The sequence below is a fragment of the Delphinus delphis genome, chromosome 13, assembly GCF_949987515.2.
Source record: "Delphinus delphis chromosome 13, mDelDel1.2, whole genome shotgun sequence".
Classification (NCBI taxonomy): Eukaryota; Metazoa; Chordata; class Mammalia; order Artiodactyla; family Delphinidae; genus Delphinus; species Delphinus delphis.
The window spans coordinates 23,870,156-23,889,505 of NC_082695.1; the positions used below are offsets into that span (position 1 = coordinate 23,870,156).

The following is a 19,350-nucleotide window of genomic DNA, read 5'->3' on the forward strand; positions in this document are numbered from 1 at the left end:
AAGACAAAAGCTGTGTGGCCCTTTAAGACCTAGCCTAGGAAGTCACTTAGTGTCACTTTCGCTATACTCTACTGGTCAAAGTAGTCACTGTCCACCCAGATTCAAGGGAAGGAGGATGAAAGAATTTGCAGTCCTGTTTTAAAAGCCACCACACGTGTATATGCTTTTCCTCCCAAATTTTGGATCATGGAGGCATATATAGTCTTATGTCAGTTGTCTGTCTTCTTACTAATGTATCAGTGAAATTTATAATTACATACAAATTAAAAGAATCTGTACGACAAATAAACATTATAAACAAAATCAAAAGATATTTTACAGGGTAGGAACAAAATTGATAACACATGAGACAAAGGACTAATAAATTTAAGGTTGAAAAAGCCCATATATATCAGAGTTAAAATGCTGACAATCAGTAAAATGGGCAATGAGGATGAACACTTAGGCCATAGGAAAAAAGTTTAGATAAATATATATCTATACACACACATACATAGACAAATGTATAAAGAGATGCTTAACTCACTTTTAATTAAAGGGAAGCATTTTCACCTATCATATTTCATTTTTCACCTGTCATGTTGGCAAAGATTAGAAATAATGATTTTCATTTTTAAAAATGTTTGTGTAGGAAGCATCCCTTCCTCGAGAGTGTGACCCTGAAAGGTCTTTTTCTTTTTAATGTAAAGTACAAATAAAGGTCATTCATTGTTCTACTTTAGCTGTTGCAGGCCAGAGCAGACAGTCACTTTCAGCGGCGAGCCCTCCCTGGGGCCTTCCAGGCATGGAGAAGGCTCTGGCAGTGGCACCAGCAGGAGAGAGTCCTCTATGCCAGAGCAGCACGCTTTCACAGGTACACCATGTGGCTCCTGTCTGCCCTGGGCCAGGTGTCTCAGGTTCAGTTCTGCCACCCACATAGCCATTTGCTTTGTTTCTTAGCCTGCCAGTCCCCTACACCCTGGTTCTTCCTTGATTTTCAATAATGTGGGCTCTTCGAGCTCATCTAGCAGAAAAAGACAGTATTTCTCCTGGGAAAACTTGTGTCTATCTGTGTAGCAAGTGCTTTCAGAACAGCCCTGGTTTTATGCCCGTTCCCTCGTTACAAGCCGCAGTGAGCCGCATTAAAGCTGCCCATTAGCTTTCTGGATCAGAGTGTGGTTGGACCTCGCATCACCTTGGCAGGCTTTCTTGAGCGTGATTTCCCTGAAACGCTTGGTTCCTGTTCGGCTAGACCTGGCTTTTTGAAGTCTTGAAATTATCGTTGTCAACAAAATTAGAACAGGCAAGGAGCAGAGCTCCATCCTTTTAGCTCTCACAGGGGCAAACTTGCCCAGAGCCAGGTCCGTGCTACCTATTGGTGGAATCTCATGAAGAGATTATTAATGACTAACTGTTGGCCACTGTGGTGGGTGCGGTGTGATGGGAAAAAGGAAAATATAGAAGCTCATTTGCCTGTGACATCATCATCTTCACTAATAATTTCCTTGTCACAGCAGTCCTGAGAGAACAGGTTCAAAGTGATAAATGACTCACCCTTGTAACAACCATTAAGTGGCAGAGCTAGGGTTTACATTCAGTCTCCCTGATTCCAAAGTCCAAGTACTTGCTACTGGATCAAGAGGAATATCTTTTTGATGACTGGGTAGGAACTTTAAATCTTGGTGAGGAGGAGAGACTGATATACAAGGGACAATTGAAGAACAATTCAAGAGAATAGACCCATGTGTCCTCAATGGTGTCAGCACAAGTTCTTCCAGAGCTCAGAGCTGGTGCTGAGGGAAGTGCCCTGGGGGGGCTCTCTGTGAGCTGGGGGTGAGGATGGCTGGCGGGATGAGGAGGGCCAGACTGAGGGGCTGCCTGCTCCTACAGGTAGGTGATGGACAGGTGTTTGAGCAGGTGCATGGAACTAGTACATTGACAGTTTGGGAGTTTGCCCTGAGGACAGTGTGCATCAACTTAGGACAGTGAAACAAGGGGGAGGGACATTCATTGGGAGAAGTTGCAGTGAACTTGACTTTGGAGGACTCTGAATGCTGGTTTGAGAGGATCAGCCAGAACCCCGGGCTCCTTACACGAAGTTCAAGATGTTTCTAGGGGGTAGCCACAAGGAAAAGTGGCTGACGTGGGCTAGCACTTACCTCTGCCCCCTGCCCTGCAGAGAGCAGCTGCGCCTTTCCTTAGTTCCTGTGTTGAGGTCTAGTGTAAGATTCATTCAAAAAATGGCTTCACTACGAAAACACACACATAGACACCCCTTCGTTTTCTTTACAAATGAGTCATGTTTGGTTCTATTGCTTTTTTGTATTTTGGCATGTTGTGGGGACCAGAAATTGAGGGTACCTTCAAAGCAGCCAAGAGGAGCTCCTAAAACGGCTTTTGCTGGGGGGCAGGCATGGGTGAGTTTAGAACCATCACTTGAGACAAGAGAGTGGAAGGTGAATCAGAGGCAGGAAGTAGCACAGAGGCTTGAAGGATGGCGAAGAGGATCTAGGCGTTATTTTTTTCGGGTTTAGTGAGATCTTTTTAGAAAAGTTAGTTTTTCAGGTTCCCACCGTCCTGGTTCACAAGAAGGCAGAGTAACTGAGAACCTGGCCTAGAAGCCGACAGGCCTGCCCGAATTCCGACCCTTGCTCCATGCTTGCCAGCTCTGTGACCCTGAACAAGTCACTCAGTCTCTCTGGGCCCCAGTTTCCTCAAGTTTAAAATGGAGATGATTTGATAATAGTCCTTATCTCACAGGGTTGTCATGAAAACTAAGTGGGATAATCCATGTAAAATACAAGCAGAGTGCCCAGCATAAAATATTAACTGTCCCCTGACCCCTAGAATTGATTTGTGACTCTTAGGGTAAGTTAATATCCATAGGTTTGGTTTGGAGTTTAGCAAATCAAAGTTCTAAATAAATGTGTATGTTCTATCTTTCCATAATTCTTAGGGTAGTTAAAAAAATATTTTAGGAATACGGATGGAATTTATGGTGGAATCTCGAATTATGAATAAAAATGGTAGTTTATTAACCTGCCAGTGAAATATTATACTGAGAATGAGACAAGACTGGTTTGCCTTTTTTTTTTTTAGTTGAGCTAAAATTTACATACAGTGAAAGGTACAGATGTTAAGTAAAGAGATTGATGAGTTTTTACAAATTACATCTCTGGATAATCAGCACCCCAGTCAAGATACGGAACATTTCCATCACCCCAGGAAGCTCCTTCAAGCCCTTTTCCAGCCAGTTCCTATCCTGCATAAATAACCACTGTTCTGATTTCTGGCATTCTAGGTTAATGTTGCATGTTTTTGAACTTTGTACAGTGGGATCATGCAGTACGTACTCTATTGTGCCTGCAAGTCTTTAAAGTTCAGCGTAATGTTTTTGAGATTGTGCCAGGTTGTAGCATGTATCTGTAGCTGTTTTTTATTTGCCGAGTAGTATTCTATTGTATCAATCTAAGACAGTATTTTGATCCATTTTAACAGAGGAGTTGTTTCCAGTTTGAGGCCATTATGCGTAAGGCTGCCGTGAACATTTGTTTTAGTGGAATATGTTTTCATTTCTCTTGGGTAGATACCAAGAAGTAGACTTCTGGATCAGGGGTGGGTTTATGCTTAATCTTACAGGTGGTTGCATCATTTTATGCTCCCACCAGCAAATCTGAGAATTCTGGTTGCTCCACATCCTCACCAACTTTGTTTTTGACAGTCTTTTTAACTTAGCCGTTACGGTGGGTGTGGAGTGCTGTCTCATTTTCCTGATGACTAATGATTGTCCAGCATTTCTTTAAAGCCTAATGAGCCAGGAACAGAAGCCTCTGTAATTTGACCAAGTCACATTGATTGCCAGGAAGGAGGGAATTCCAGAGGAACTCTGGATTGCTGCTGTACCTGAGGGAAGGGAATTTGTAATATTTGGGCTCCCACTGAAGGAACTGAGGAGACTCTAAGAGAAACAGGGATCTGTTTTGGATTGATTGCTGTTTCTGAGGCAAGTTGAGGAGGGACTCACTAGGGAGAGCTGTCATGAGTATCCTCAGGAGTGAATGGACATAGCAAAGCTTGTCTGGGGCATCACTGGTGAGGAAGCAATAACAACCCAAAGAGGGAGTCCTTGTGGCATCTTGCATGATGTTGAGAGAAACAGTGTTTCTTTGCAGTTGGCTTTCTGTGTGACTGATGAATGGTAGACTTGTTCTTTCTTTTCAATCTGAACTGATTTTCATTCTTTGAATACCAGACAGGTTTTGACTCTTTCAGCCTTTATCATGTGCTCATTGACCATTTTATATCTTTTGTGAAGTGTCTGTTCAAGTCTTTTTCCTCGCTTTTTAAAAAATTGGGTCATATGTCTTTTTAAAATTCTTATTGATTTGTAGAAGTTTTTAAAAAATATATTCTGGTTCGTATTATTTCTTTTATTGGACTAGGTATTAAAAATATTTTCTTCCAGTGTGTGGCTTGCTTTTCCATTTTTTAACAGTATTTTTTTTAATTGAGAGCAAAGTAGGTGGTTATATATGTACTGAAATGAATTAATATATATATATATTTTTTTTTCTTGATGAGTTGAAGTGTTTAATTTCGATACAGTCCAGGGGAACTTTCCTGGTGGTCCAGTGGTTAAGACTCTGTGCTTCCAGTGCAGGGGGCCCGGGTTCAATCCCTGGTCAGGGAACTAAGATCCCACATGCTGCACAGTGCAGCCAAAAAAAAGAAATTAAAAATAATAATAAAAATTAAAAGTAGAAAAATTATATTATGGTGGTTTAAAAAATTTTTTAATACAGTCCATTTCCTCAGTTTTTTTCTTTTATAATTAGCGATTTGGGGGTTCTCTCTAAAATAATTTGCCTACTCCAAGATCTCAAAAGATATCTTCCTACATTTTCTCCAGAAGCTTTCTAGTTTTAGCATTTACATTTAGGTCTGTGGTCATCTTGAATTTTTTTCTGTATATGGTATGAGGTAGGAGTCAAGGATTTTTTTTTTCTGTTCTTCAGTTTTTTCCAGCACCATTTCTTTTTTTTTAAAATATTTATTTATTTATTCATTCATGCATGCATGCTGTGCCAGGTCTTAGTTGTGGCACACAGGATCTTTGTTGTGGCATGCGTACTTCTTAGTTGCAGCATGTGGACTTCTTAGTTGCAGCATGCGGACTTCTTAGTTGCGGCATGAGGACTTCTTAGTTGCGGCTTGCGGACTCTTAGTTGCAACATGCAGTCCAGCACCATTTCTTGAGATTTGCATTCCCCCATTGAATTGCCTTGGCACCATTGTTGAAAATCAATTGGCCATTTTTTTTTTTTTTTTTTTTTGCGGTATGTGGGCCTCTCACTGTTGTGGCCTCTCCCGTTGCAGAGCACAGGCTCCGGACACGCAGGCTCAACGGCCATGGCTCACGGGCCCAGCCGCTCCACGGCACGTGGGATCTTCCCGGACCGGGGCACGAACCCGTGTTCTCTGCATCGGCAGGCGGACTCTCAAGCACTGCGCCGCCGGGGAAACCCGGCCATATATGTTTGTATCTATTTCTGGACTTTCTTTTCTGTTTCATTTATCTATGTGTTTAATGTGTTTATTCTTATGCCATTAAGATACTATCTTGATTACTGTATCTTTATAGCAGGTTTTGAAATCAGTTTATTCTTCCTGGGATTTTGTTTGGAATAACACTGAATCTGTATAGATCAATTTAGGGGAGATTCGATATCTTAACCATATTGAGACTTCCCATAAAAAGAACTTGGTACATCCTCCATTTATATAGGTTTTCTTTAATTTTTCTCAGCAGTGTTTTGTAACTTTGTATTGAAGTTATGTATATATTTTGTTAAATTTATTCCGAAATATCTAATTTTTTTGATGCTGTTGTAAATGGAATTACTTTTAAAATTCATTTTCTAATTGTTTGTCCTAATATATAGAAGTACAGTCGATACCTTGAGTTCCATGACCATTCTAAATTTCTAAATTCACTTACTAGTTTTAGTTCATCCTTCCTTCCTTTTAAAATTGCATAGGGTTTCTGCATAAATAACCATGTCATGTGTAAACAAAGGTAACTTAATTATACTTCTCAGTCTGTATGCTTTTTTTCCCCTCTTATTGCACTGGCTAAGATCTCCAATAAGGTATTGAATAGAAGTGATAAGAGGGTACATACTTGTCTTTTTCCCAATCTTAGGGGGAAAACAAAAGTAGTTAGTATTTCACTGTTGAGGCATTAGCTTTTTATAGATGCCCTTTATTAGACTGAGAATGTTCCCTTCTATTCTTAGTTTTCTGACTGTTTTTATTATGAATGGTGGATAAATTTTGCCAAATGCTCTTTCCACATTTACTGAGATGATCATATAGTTTTCCTGGTTTTCAAATGTTAAATCAACCTTGTATTCCTGAGACAAACCCAACTTGGTCGTGATGTATTATCCGTTTTACATATTGATTTTGGTCTGTTAATGTTTTGTTAAAATTTTTTACATATACTTTCACAAGGGATATTGGTCTATAGTTCTCTTGTAATGTTTTGCCTCTATTTTCTGAAAGGCTTTTTAAGGTTGGTATTATTTCTTTAAATTTTTGATGGAATTTCCTAGTGAAATTATCTGGGCCTAGAGTTTCTGTTTTTTCTTTTTTTTCTTTTTTTAATTTAAAAAGGTGCCTTTTATTGTCTGTAGAATCTGGAATGATACCACCACTTTCATTCCTGATTTTGGTAATTTGTGTGTTTTCTCTTTTTTTCTTGATCAGTCTTGCTAAGAATTTGTTTTTTTAAAAAGCCAACTTTTGCTAATTTTCTTGTTTATCTTTCTTTAATTGATATAAGCTCTTTATTTTGTTCTTTCTACCTAGATTTTTAGTTTGACGTAATCCATTTGTTTATTTTTGCTTTTGTTTCTTTTGCCTGAATGAGGTGTATCCAGAAAGATATTGCTAAGACCAATGTCAGAGGTTGTACTGCCTGTATTTTCTTCTAGGATTTTTATGGTTTCAGGTCATACATTCAAGTGTATAATACATTTTGAGTTAATTTTTGTGTGTGCTGTAAAATAGTGGTCTAGTTCTATTCTTTTACATGTGGTTGTCCAGTTTTCTCAACACTATTTTGTTTTTGGTTTTTTTTTGCGTATGTGGGCCTTTCATTGTTGTGGCTTCTCCCGTTGAGGAGCACAGGCTCAGCGGCTATGGTTCACGGGCCCAGCCACTCCGCAGCATGTGGGATCTTCCCGGACCCGGGCATGAACCCGTGTCCCCTGCATCGGCAGGCGGACTCTTAACCAGTGCGCCACCAGGGAAGCCCTCAACACTATTTTTTGAAGAGACTATCCTTTCTGCATTGTATGTTCTTTGCTTCTTTATCATAAATCAGTTGTCCGTATATGTGTGGATTTATTTCTGAGCTCTCAATTCTGTTCCATTAATCTGTGTGTCTTTTTTTTTTTTTTCCTGCTAGTGCCATGTTGTTTTGATTAATATAGCTTTGTAATATAATTTGAAGTCAGGGAGTATGATACCTCTAGCTTTGTTCTTTTTTTCTCAGGATTGCTTTGGCTTTTCGGGGTCTACCTTTTGTATTTTTTAAAGTAGTTCTAGGAATTACAGTATGCATCATTAACTTATTACAGCTCTATTTAGAATACTTTTTTTTTTTGGCTGTGTTGGGTCTTCGTTGCTGCACATGGGCTTTCTCTAGTTGTGGCAAGCGGGGGCTACTCTTCGTTGCAGTATGCAGGCTTCTCATTGGGGTGGCTTCTCCTAGGTGTGCGGGCTTCAGTAGTTGTGCCACGTGGGCTCCGTAATTGTGGCTCACAGGCTCTAGAGCACAGGCTCAGTAGTTGTGGCACACGGGCTTAGTTGCTCCGCGGCATATGGGATCTTCCTGGACCAGGGCTCGAACATGTGTCCCCTGCATTGGCAGGCGGATTCTTAACCACTGTGCCACCAGGGAAGCCCTATTTAGAACACTACTGTACTACTTCATGTTAAATGTAAGAACATAAAAATAGTAAAATTCCTTTCCTCTTTATCTTGATGGTATTTGTTGTCATATATTTTGTGTCTACAATACTTTTTACCCAATACAATGTTACTATTTTTGCTTTAAACAATCAGAATTATTTTTTTAAAATAAGGAGAAGAAAAAATATAGTCTTTTATATTTACCCACATATTTTACATATCTGGTGTACTTTGTTTCTTTTTGTAGATTTGTGGGTTTTATTTGTATCATTTCCTTTCATCCTGAAGAAGATCCTTTGGCTTTTTTTTTTTTTTTTTTTGCGGTACATGGGCCTCTCACTGTTGTGGCCTCTCCTGTTGCGGAGCACAGGCTCCAGACGCACAGGCTCAGCGGCCATGGCTCACGGGCCCAGCCGCTCTGCAGCATGTGGAATCTTCCCGGACCGGGGCATGAACCCGTGTCCCCTGCATTGGCAGGCAGACTCTGAATGACTGCGCCACCAGGGAAGCCCTCCTTTGGCATTTTTATAGAGTACAGGTTAGCTGGAGATGAACCATCTCAGCTTTTGTTTTATGCTCATTTCACTGTCTCATATTTAAAGGACTTTTCCCTGGCTACGGAACAATGAGTTGTTTTCTCCATCCCCTCACTTCCAAGTGTTTTTTTGTTTTGTTTTTTTTTAACATCTTTATTGGAGTATAATTGCTTTACAATGGTGTGTTAGTTTCTGCTTTATAACAAAGTGAATCAGTCCAAGTGTTTTTAAGACAGTGTTCTGTTGTCTTCTCACCTCCATTATTTCTGATGAAAAGTCACGTGTCATTTGTATTGTATCCCTGAATGTAATCTGTCTCTCTTCCTTTCCTTTTAAGATGTTCTTACCAATCTTTGGTTTTCAGCATTTAGGGTGTGATGTATTTAGGTGTAGTTTTCTTATGTTTGTCCTGCTTGGGGTTCACTGAGCTGCTTGGATCAGAGGTGTCACCCCACCCCCACTCCAACCAAATTTGGGAAGTCTTTTATTTCTTCATGTAATTTATCTACCCTATATCTGCTCTTCTCTCCTTCTGAGACTCAAATTATACTATGTTAGACCACTTAATATTGTCCCACAGGTCACCGAGGCTCTGTTCAATATTTTTCTTCCCTTTTTCTCTCTGGTGTTTGGATTGGATACTTTTCTCTTGATCTGTCTTCAAGTTCAGTGGTCTTTCTTATGCAGTTTCTAATTTGTAGCCCATCCAGTGACTTTTCTACTTCAGATACGGTACTTATCAGTTCTGGGATTTTCATTTGCTTCCTTTTATTTTTAAAATTGTGGTAAAACATGTAACATAAAACTTACCATTTTATATTTTAAAAGGTGAAGTTTGCTCAGTATTTTATGTATTTATTACAATCACAAAAGAAACAACCAAAGAGGAATTGTAATTATTAATTTTTTAAAAATATAAAATTAGTTTCATTTTGGTGTGAAGAACATGATTTTAAATATTTCAGTATAAAGTGGCAAGATTTCTGTAAAGGTAATTAATTGTCTTGTCAATTGGTGTTTTTGTCTACTGTATCGTTTGATAGTTGGAAGTATTTCAGTCAAAAATGAGTTGTGGGGGGCTTCCTTGGTGGCGCAGTGGTTAAGAATCTGCCTGCCAATGCAGGGGACACGGGTTTGAGCCCTGGTCTGGGAAGATCCCACATGCCGCGGAGCAACTAAGCCCGTGTGCCACAACTACTGAGCCTGCGCTCTAGAGCCCGCAAGCCACAACTACTGAAGCCCGTGCACCGCAACAAAGAGTAGCCCCCGTTCGCCGCAACTAGAGAAAGCCTGTGTGCACAACAGAGACCCAATGCAGCCAAAAATAAATAAATTCTTTTTTAAAAAATGAGTTATCCACATAGCATCACAGCAGACAGTAAAATAAAAGCTGAGAAAATGGAAGGAAAATGTGGAGAAGAGAGGAATGGGAAAGAATTTATCTTTTAATCTTAATCCGTGAATGTCTCTTGGACCTAAAATAAATAAGTTATATGTCTTAGTAGCTATTATTATACTGAAAGGAAAGACTTGCCAAAAGGATATAATATTTCTTAGTTCAAAGAGAAGTTACATTTTCAAGATGCTTAGTTGATTAGTCTCCTCAAATCTTTCCTCTTCAATTTGTTTGGCTTTATTTTCCATTTACTTTTAAATTAAAACATGTATATATACATATGCATCTATTTTCAGTTCTAATAGTCCACTGAAATAAACTCTGAATCATTAAGATAATTTTTTTTAAAACTTACCATTTTAACCATTTTCAAGTACACAATTCAGTGGCATTAAGTACATTCACAATATTATACAGTCATCACCACTATCCACTTTTAGAACTTTTTCATCATCCTAAACAGAAACTCTGTACCCATTAAATAGTAACTTTTCACTCTCATCTACTCCCAGCCCAGGTAACCTCTAACCTACTTTCTGTCTCTGCAATGCCTATTCTATGTACCTCACGTAAGTGGAACCATAAAATATTTGTCATTTTGTGCCTGACTTAGTCCACTTAGCATGACATTTTCAAGGTTTATCTGTACTGTAGCACATGTAAGAATTTCATTCCTTTTTATGGCTTAATAATATTCCATTGTATGGACATACCACAATTTGTTTTTCCATCCATGTGTTGATAGATAGGTCAGGTTGATAGATAGGTTGTTTCCACCTTTTGGCTATTGTGAATAATGCTGCTGTGAGCACCTGTTTGAGTCCCTGCTTTTAATCCTTTGGCTATATACCTAGGAGTGGAATTACTGGATCAATATGGTAATTCTGTGTTTAACTTTTTGAGGAACCATCAAACCATTTAGTTCTTTTTTTGTAGTTTGTTTCTCTTATGAGAGTCCCTGTCTGGTAACTAAGTTTGTTCATCTTTTCATTAAAATACAAAACTTACATATAATAGCTCTTTTTAAGTGTTTGCCAATTCCAACATTTGGGTCATTATTTTCAGCTTCTTTTCAATGTGTTGCATTTTGTTCTGGCAGGTGATGGTTCATGTTTATTCTGGTGGTTCCTGTTGATCCTGTCCAGTGTGGTTTTATTCTTTCTTTGTGTGGGTCTTTTTTGATTTTGTATTCAGGGTTAGGGCATGACTTTTATTCTTAGGGCCTAGGCTTTCTGAGTGAGGTTCCCAGGGAGGTCTCTTCACTCTGACTAGGCCAGAACTCCCTCTCCCAGCCCTGTCCAACCTCTGGTATCTCCATTCATCTCTTAGCTCTGCAGCAGCTGCTCTGCTAGGGCTCATGGAGTCTGCTTGTGCAGCCTCATCTGTGGAGGGCACAAGGTGTCCATGAGCGTGCCTGGGGGTGGGGTAGGGTCACTACCGCCCAGGCCTGGGAAGGCCACACATGTCCACCCAGTTCCTCCTCTCTGGTCTCGAACTCCAGTCTCTGCCTCAGCTCAGTGAGACTGTCGTGCTCTCCTTGGACTCCCTCCCCTGCCCCCAGTGCCCAGAAACTGCCCCCAGTAGAGGGCCTGGGCAGCCAAGGGGCTAACCTTGCATGTTTCCCATCTCTTAAGTATCACGTGTGCATTGCCTATTGCCCAGTGCCTGGAAGCAGGTGCTTCATATAGCTTGTCCCATTTTGTAATACACATGGCTGGAGGGCAGGCCTAGGACCAGTTGCTGTGTCGTGGTTGGAAGTGTTTTGAGTGGTGTGTCTGATGGGTTAAATGCCAGGGGAGCCGTCTTCTTCTGTCCCACAGTGTCAGTCCTGATGGCTTTGCCGAGACACATCCCCTGCAGGCTGTTGACCAGTCATCCCAGTGCTGCTTTTGCAGGTTTTGATGTCATTATGGTGTGCAAGTAGGCAAAGGTGACAAACCTGTCTCTCTCTTCACCTCACCTGGAATACTTGTTTAAAATTCCATTTCCTAGGGCCCAGCTCAGCTTTGGGGGTCTGGCATCTGTTTTTTTTGTTTTGTTTTGTTTGCGGTACGCGGGCCCCTCACCGTTGTGGCCTCTCCTGTTGCGAAGCACAGGCTCCGGACGCGCAGGCCCAGTGGCCATGGCTCATGGGCCCAGCCGCTCCACGGCATGTGGGATCCTCCCGGACCGGGGCACGAACCCGTGTCCCCTGCATCGGCAGGCGGACTCTCAACCACTGCGCCACCAGGAAAGCCCTGGCATCTGTTTTTTTAACTACTTCCCCCAAGAATTTGTATAGCAGCAGCCTGGCTGCTCAGCATGGACTGGAAAGACTTTCACTGTGAGCGTTGAGCACCATTGGTGATTCAGCGTGGGGTGGATGAAGAAATAGGGTCTCAAAGTCTGAGTCTTTTTTGTACCATCTGGGTGAGGCCAGAAATAATGTGGAATGTGTTGGATCATTTGTGGGGTTTTTGTCTATTGTATGCTTTCCTTCCTCCCCACCTAGGCTTATTTCGCTCTTAATGGAAGCGTATAAAAGAAAAAATCCAATTATTTGGAACTTCTCATTCTTTTGGAGTTGTTTACTCTTATTCATTTGGGTTCTTTTAGGGTGATGTTAGAGAAGCGGTTGTTTGCACTTTGGTGTCAGAAGGTATCTCAGCATCGAGAACACCGCTTGGCAGAGAGAATGGTAAGTGGTTCTCCCCTAGGAGGTACTGGGACCGGGAGGACGTGCTTCAAGCCTTTGCACTCACTGCCTCCCCTCCTAGGACGCTATCCAGACCCAGACCCACCCTGAAGGGCGACCTGCCTGTGACCAGGACTCATGAGGCAGGAGCAGGGTCTGGGCATCTGTTTCCTTTGTCAGTGGAGTTTACAGATGGCTTCTGGGCCAGAGCAGCTCCTGCACATCCAGTTCTTCTGCCTTGGTCATCCTTTGTGGCCTGCAGACTCCCTGGCTTCTGTGTCGCCTCCTACTTGACCCATTCTGATCTCTCCCTGCCGCAGGCCATACTCCACGCAGAGCGGCAGTTTCTGCGGAGGTCCTGGTCCATGTGGTGCCAGCAAGCAGTAGCACATCGCCTGGAGCGGCAGCGACAAGCAGTGGCCTGTGCCCACCACCGCCTCAGGTGGCTCAGGAAGGCTTTCTGTGTCTGGAGAGAGAGTGCCCGAGGGCTCAGAACAGAGTGAGTGGCTGCTTCTGCCTTTGAAGCCCTTCCCAGGTCAGGGCAGCTTTGACTGTAGTAGCAGCACTGAGCATCAGTCTGAGGGGTCGTGTTAGCGTAGACTCTGGTCTTAAGTTCTGGAAATTCAACTTGAAACAGTCTAAGCAAGACCAGGGCTGTAGGGAGAGGCTCCTGGGGCACCACATGGATCTCTGGACTCAGGAACTCGGCTGGTCAGATGTGCCTGTGGATCTTAGGTCCTGTCCATCAGCTACATCCTGCTCACTGATTGGGGCCCATTCGAAGCAACCGTGCCCAGGGGCAGGTCGTGGCAGTTTTTACCTCGCCATGTGGTTAGGGGCCAGGGCAGGTGCCCCTGTGTTCCCTGCAGGCGTCATCCTGCCTTGGTTCCTCTCTAGATCTACTTCATGCTCTGAGGGTCTCTCACCTCTCAAACTCTGGCCACATTTAACCTCTTCAGTTACCTATTACCACACGAATACAGAGCCCTGTGAAGTTGTCCACAAAAATTTGATTTTATGTGTGCTTTTCTGGGTGGAGAACCTAAATCCTTTGGCAGCTCTTCTGAAAGGGTCTTGGTTCCCGTCCATGTTGAAGAACCACTGAGCAGGGGCCAGGGGCTGCGAAGGAGTACCCCTCGAGAGGGCCTTTGGAGGACCTGGGTTGAGCACTGACTGTCTCCCCACAGGAGGACGGGCAGGGCACGGGCTGCACGGTTCCACGCGGCACAGCTCCTGTGTTGGGCCTGGAGCAGGTGGAGGGAGGTGAGGCTTTGGCACAGGTGCGGCCCGCGTGGGGTTATGGGCAGGTGGAGCCATGTGTCAGGCTCAGGGCGAACATACGGTCTCCTCCACGGTCCCTCGGAAACCACCTGCTTCTGAGTGTGGGGAGGAGGCCAGGGTGCAGGTGCAGTGCTAACCTGGTTTCATGAGATGATTGGCTCACAGTTCCATGTTCTGTTAGCTGCCAGGCTGTTCTTCCGTAACGCTCTGAATTTAAAGTTCCTGATCTAACTGGTCACAGGCATCCTCTTCAGGATGAAAAATGTTAAAGCTGAAATTGGTCAGCGTTTACCCGCAGCCAGGCACTTGCTCCCTGTGAGCCTCACAAACCCCTAAGAGGAGCACGTTTATAGAGGCAGATGCTGGGGCTCGGAGGTTAATAAGCACCTTACCCAAGCTCCCCCAAACGAAGTGTGAAACGGAGGCACGTCCGAGCCCTCCTTGGCCCTGGGCCCACAGCAGCCAGCTGTCTCCTGTGTCCGCAGCGCCTGGCCCTGCACAGTGCCGAGCAGCAGAAGCTGATGCGAGCCGACCTGCATCGCCAGCACACCTTGCTGTACAGGGCGCTGCAGACCTGGGGGGTAGGAGATGCTGCTTTCCTCCAAATCTCCTTGCCTGGTAGGGAGGGGGATTCTGGAGGCTTTGTTTCCCTTCCTTGTTCTTCCTGCCCCTCCCAAAACAGAGTAATAATTCCACAAGACTCAGGGCAAGTGCCCTGGCCAGTGGGTCTTAAACTGCAGAGCTAAGTTCTCCCATCCTTGCCCAGGGTACCAGCCTTACCACCAGGGGGACTCCTTGTCAGGGGTCCAGTGGTTGGACTCACCAGGTGAGAGCTTAGCAAGTCATCTCCCTGTTGTTGGGTGGGCTCCTGCCCGCTCCCCGCCCTCTGTGGTAAGCGCTCTGGGCATCACAGCCCCTGTACCTCTGCGGCTGCCTGAGAGTGGGGAGTGGTGTGGGCCTGGGGTAGCCTCCAGTCCTCCTGGTCGTCTGCAGGTTTACCAGAGCCGGGTGCGGAGCGTCCTTCAGGAGGTGGCAGCCAGGGAGAGCCGGCACGAGAGGCGGCTGCTGCGGTGAGTCAACATGGCCCCAGCCCAACCTGAGGAACAGGGAACAGACTGCAGACCCGGGTGGGTTGGGGGCCCTGACGAGGGCCAGGCGATGGGGCCTGGCTGCCTCGTGCTGCTCAGAGCGTGGCTTTGGCTTTTCCACAGCAAGCACTGTTTCCTGGGCCCCTCATGTCTTGCACCCACACTGTGTGCAGAGCAGGGCCTCTGGGAAGCAGCTGAGCCATCTCCTGCGTGTCTTGCTCGTCTGAGCGCCTCTCCCTGCCCAGTTCAGACCTGCAGGATTCGCCTTTTCACCTCCTCTCAGCTCCCAGTCAGTCCCCCCACCCCCGGCTCTCCAGGCCTTTGTCCCAGCCTCTGGGACCATCTGTGTCTCTCACACCCGTGGACTCACTTATACCCCTCGGCTCCACGGCCTCCGAAGCCTGTCCCGCAGCTCCTGCTGAGCCAATCTCTAAACTACTCCCTCCCTCATTTCCGCTCTTTCTTTTCCTGCCTCTGTGTTTGTTCAGCACATGCTGTTCCAGGCTGCCCGTGCCCTTCCTCCATTTTCCCCGTCTCCACCTCTCTTATCATGGATGCATCACCTGTGTCATCGTCACCTGGAAACGGCTTAGCGTTCCCCGTGGTGCGTGAATGCACGAGACTGCAGTGCCTGTGGTGCTCCCATGGCACCTGCACAGAGCAGCTCAGCCGTGTGCAGGGTGTGGAGTCAACGTAAACGTGGCTGTCAGCGCGACAGATACACTTGGGCACAGGGAGACCTCAATTCAGGACCAGGCTGAAGAGCCTCGCACTGTTCACATCCATATCACCCTGTCCCCCCATGTACCACAGGGGTGCATTACGTCGCTGGAGAGAGAATGCCGTGGCCCAAGCGGACGAAGCAAAGAAAGCCTCTCGAGCAGCAGCTCACTACAGAAGGACCCTGTGCTCCAAGGTGAGCCCTGGCAAGCCAGCTGGTCGCCAGGGGGTGGGGGCCGTGTTCCTGTGAGGGGTGGCGTGGGGGGTGGCTGTGGAGGTTTGAGCTGAATGAGGAGCCTAGAAAACGAGATGGCTCCCTTCTCCACCACACACAGCTGTGCCCGCAGGTGGGTTTCTTCATTCGTTTATTGTACTGAAGTATGGACCAATATCCGTTAAAACAAAAGCATGGCATGTAGTGAGTATGAACCAGCTCTTACCAGAACCAGTATTTCCCACACACATGGAATTTTCCGCTGGGACAAATCGTGTAAGTCACCACACCTCTGTCCCTTTGTGTGGGCATAGGATGCTTGGGTGCCCCCTTTCCCCCATCCTGCTCATCGGCCTTGCGGGATTCGTGACTGTGCGGGCTTTCTGTAGAGCATCCAGGAATGTGAGATCATTGGTCATTGTTGCTGGGAAGTGGCCCCCAAAATGCCACTTGGTGTGGCCTGGGCCCACGTGCTGGGGGAGGGACATGGCTATGAGAAGAAGACGTGTCACTAGACAGGAGACTCAAATGACATGACAGAGGTGGTCCCTGGACTCTGGGGTGTTTTAGAAGAAAGCACTTCGCTGGGAGCCCCGCACTGGCAGGCCGGGACTGGTGCTGACAGCTTTGGAGCCTCCACAGATGAGTGTTAATTACACATGGTCAGGGTGCAGTCTGCTCTCAGGAATGCTCCGAGGCCAGCATGTGTTTCCCCTCCCCCTGGAAGGAGGGTCAGGACTCTGCTTGGCTTCAGGGCTCAGAAGGGAGGAGGCCTTTGTGGGGGGATTCAGTTCGTGACTGTTTGGGGAGCAGGCGTGTGATTTGTGTTCTGCTACTGTGTTCTGGTTCTGCTACTGTGTTCTGCTACTGTGATTTCGTATGTACCTCATATGTGAAAGTGCCTGAAACGTAAGGCTTCCATTTAACAAATAGTAGAATGAAAGCCCACGTGAGGACTTGACTTCTTCGTGACATGGTATGAAGTTTAGCTCCTCTGGTCCCGTCGCCTGAGATACAGGGCTTCCAGCGAGGGTGCTGGGCATGGTTGCCCGCCATCTGCGCGGACGGCGGGCGCTTTCTGGAACGTGTGTGAGTGCCGTACACCTGGCCTCATTCCACGAGGAGCTGCCTGCAGAGCTGGGGTGACCCCGGGGAGTCGGGACATGCCGTGATCACCCCTCTATTCTTCTTCTGCCCATAGGTCCTGATCGCGTGGCGGGAGGCAGTGTCAGTGCAGATATACTACCGACAGCAGGAGGGCCAGGCTGTCAGGGACGCCCAGGTGGCGCTGAATAGGGGTAAGTGGGCCCGGAAGCTGAGGAGAGGCCTGTGAAGGACACAGCTTTCTTTATTCTCCCAAGGTGCTTCCCCTCAGTCTCTTGTCTCTTTCTCATGTGTATTAGCTTCCTGTTGCTGAGGTAACCAAGGACCACAGACTTTAAAACAACAGAAAATTGTTCTCTGAGTCCAAACTCGGGTGTCGGCAGGGCTGTGCTCCCTCCGAAGGCTCTAGGGGAGGCCCCTTTTCCTGCCTTGTCCAACTTCTGGTGGCTCCCGGCAATCCTTGCTGTTCCTCAGGTTGTAGACAGGTCACTCCAGCCTCGGCCCTGTTGTCACATGGCTGTCTTCCCTGTGTATCTGTGTCTCTCCTTAGAAGGACACCAGTCGTACGGGATTAAGGGCCCAGCCCCAGCCCACTTTAGCTGTCAGTTACTGCACTGCACCGACCCTCTGCCCAAATAACATCAGCTCTGAGGTTCCAGGATGGACGTGAACTTGGTAGGGAGTAACTATTCAGTCCAGTACATCTTCACTTTCTCTTCCCAACTGATTGCCAACCAGTTTATATTAAAATGAAAGGCCAAGGCTTGAGACCTACAGAGAAATGCAGACACGGAGCTGGAACGGGGGACTTAGGGGTTGCCGGGGTGGGGCGCTTTGATGGGAAGGCGGCGGCTGCTTGTCAAGTGAGCCCCGTCGTGTCAGAGTCCGCTTCCTTGCCCGTTTAGGGAGCAGGGACTTGCCTGGTTGGCACCAGGTAGTCCCGTGACCTGCCATACAAACAGCCTGGGAAACGGTCCAGATGGAGCCTCTGTTCAAGAGACGCGTGGAAACAGAGGCCCTTGGCTCTGCTGCGGAGAGTCTGATGCTCTAAAGAGGCAGCTCCTATTAGAATAAATGAGAAAACAAATGGAAATGGTTTAAATCAGACCAGAGAGAAAACGGACCACGTTGTTAAATTGGCTTAATAGCATTTGTTCCAGGACAATCCACTTAGGTTTGGTTCTGACTATTTTCTTGTGTTGATGAACACAGATCCTGCTTCCCCCTGAATGGAATCCTGGGGTCCAGAATCCCGCACCTGGTCCGCCCTCAGCATGCTTCTCTGTGTCCTCAGGCTGCCCCTTGCCCCGGAAACCAGGGCTGTGTTTCTAGTCATTCCCAGGAAAGATGCCGAGGGGCTCAGCCCGTCCCTGGCCTCTGCTTGGACCAGAGTTTTGGCACCGGCGCTGCATGGGCCTTCCAGTTTGGGTCAGGCGGCCACGGTGGGGAGGTGATAGGCACAGGACACAGCTAAAGCTTCTTCCCTCTGCTGGCCTGCAGGCGGCAGCTTTCCTTAGACGGGGTGGCAGCACGTGGCTGGCCCTGGGCTCGCTGTGTCCATTAGGGCTGGTACAGAGGACCGGGGAGACCATGTGAGAAGACACTGTGTTGTCAGCACACAGCAGATGTGCAGTCAGTACCTGTGGGACCATGTCTTGGCTTAATTAAGGCCTCTGAGTCTCAGGCACACCTTAGCGGTCCGGGGCTGGGCTAGGTGGTGCAGGAGGACAGAGTCGTGGACACTCACGCTGATCGGTGCTTGAGAGGTGCAGGCAGGGCCGCCTGCTGGCTATACGACCTCGGGCACGGCCTCCTCTCAGCCTTGGTGTCTCCGTCTGTGGATGGGGATGATAGTACCTGCCTCTGGAGTTGATCACGAGGGTCCAGTGAGGCTAAGATATCCCTGCATAAAGCAGGACCTGGGAAATTTCAGCACTTAGTGCTAACGCCTCCAAGCTTGTGAACGTGGCTTTCCCTGCCCACCTCCGGCAGGTCCTGGAGGACAACCCCATCTTGGCCTCTGTGCCTTGGGGTCAGCTCTCTTCTGTTTTCTCTAAAAGAAACTTCTCTTGGGGCTGAAGAAGAGGAAAAAAATCAGAAGAGAGTGCTCGCTCCCTCAAGAGAGAATCTGGTGACACAGATGCAGTGCAGGGTGTGGCCCCTGCCTGCCTGTGGAGCCCGGGCAGGACACGGCCAGCAGACACCTTGCTTCTCCCCAGCCTGTCTCAGGCTGCCTGGGCCTCTGAGCCTCGTTTTCCTCTCTGGAAAATGGGGCCACTGCCTCCCACTCCCTCAGACCCAGGGTCTTCTCGTTCATGTGCCCAGCAGCATCTTGTGGGCAGTTCCGCTGGGGCCCTGGCACACCTGTGGTCGCTGTGCAC

At 46.4% G+C, this 19,350-nt stretch overlaps 1 protein-coding gene across 10 annotated transcripts in view; it reads left to right on the forward strand.

Moving 5' to 3' along the window:
* The window catches only part of SFI1 (SFI1 centrin binding protein), an 84,524-nt gene that overhangs the window by 59,631 nt on the left and 5,543 nt on the right, over positions 1 to 19,350 (forward strand). For 7 of the 10 annotated variants that reach the window (XM_060028389.2, XM_060028390.2, XM_060028388.2 and 4 more), the window contains 8 exons: positions 723 to 853; positions 12,484 to 12,565; positions 12,883 to 13,061; positions 13,750 to 13,825; positions 14,329 to 14,424; positions 14,837 to 14,913; positions 15,745 to 15,847; positions 17,067 to 17,163. In XM_060028389.2, the coding sequence (XP_059884372.1) occupies positions 723 to 853; positions 12,484 to 12,565; positions 12,883 to 13,061; positions 13,750 to 13,825; positions 14,329 to 14,424; positions 14,837 to 14,913; positions 15,745 to 15,847; positions 17,067 to 17,163 (841 nt within the window). The remainder of the gene's footprint in view (positions 1 to 722; positions 854 to 12,483; positions 12,566 to 12,882; positions 13,062 to 13,749; positions 13,826 to 14,328; positions 14,425 to 14,836; positions 14,914 to 15,744; positions 15,848 to 17,066; positions 17,164 to 19,350) is intronic. The other 3 variants (XM_060028392.2, XM_060028393.2, XM_060028396.2) reach the window with 3 other exon arrangements.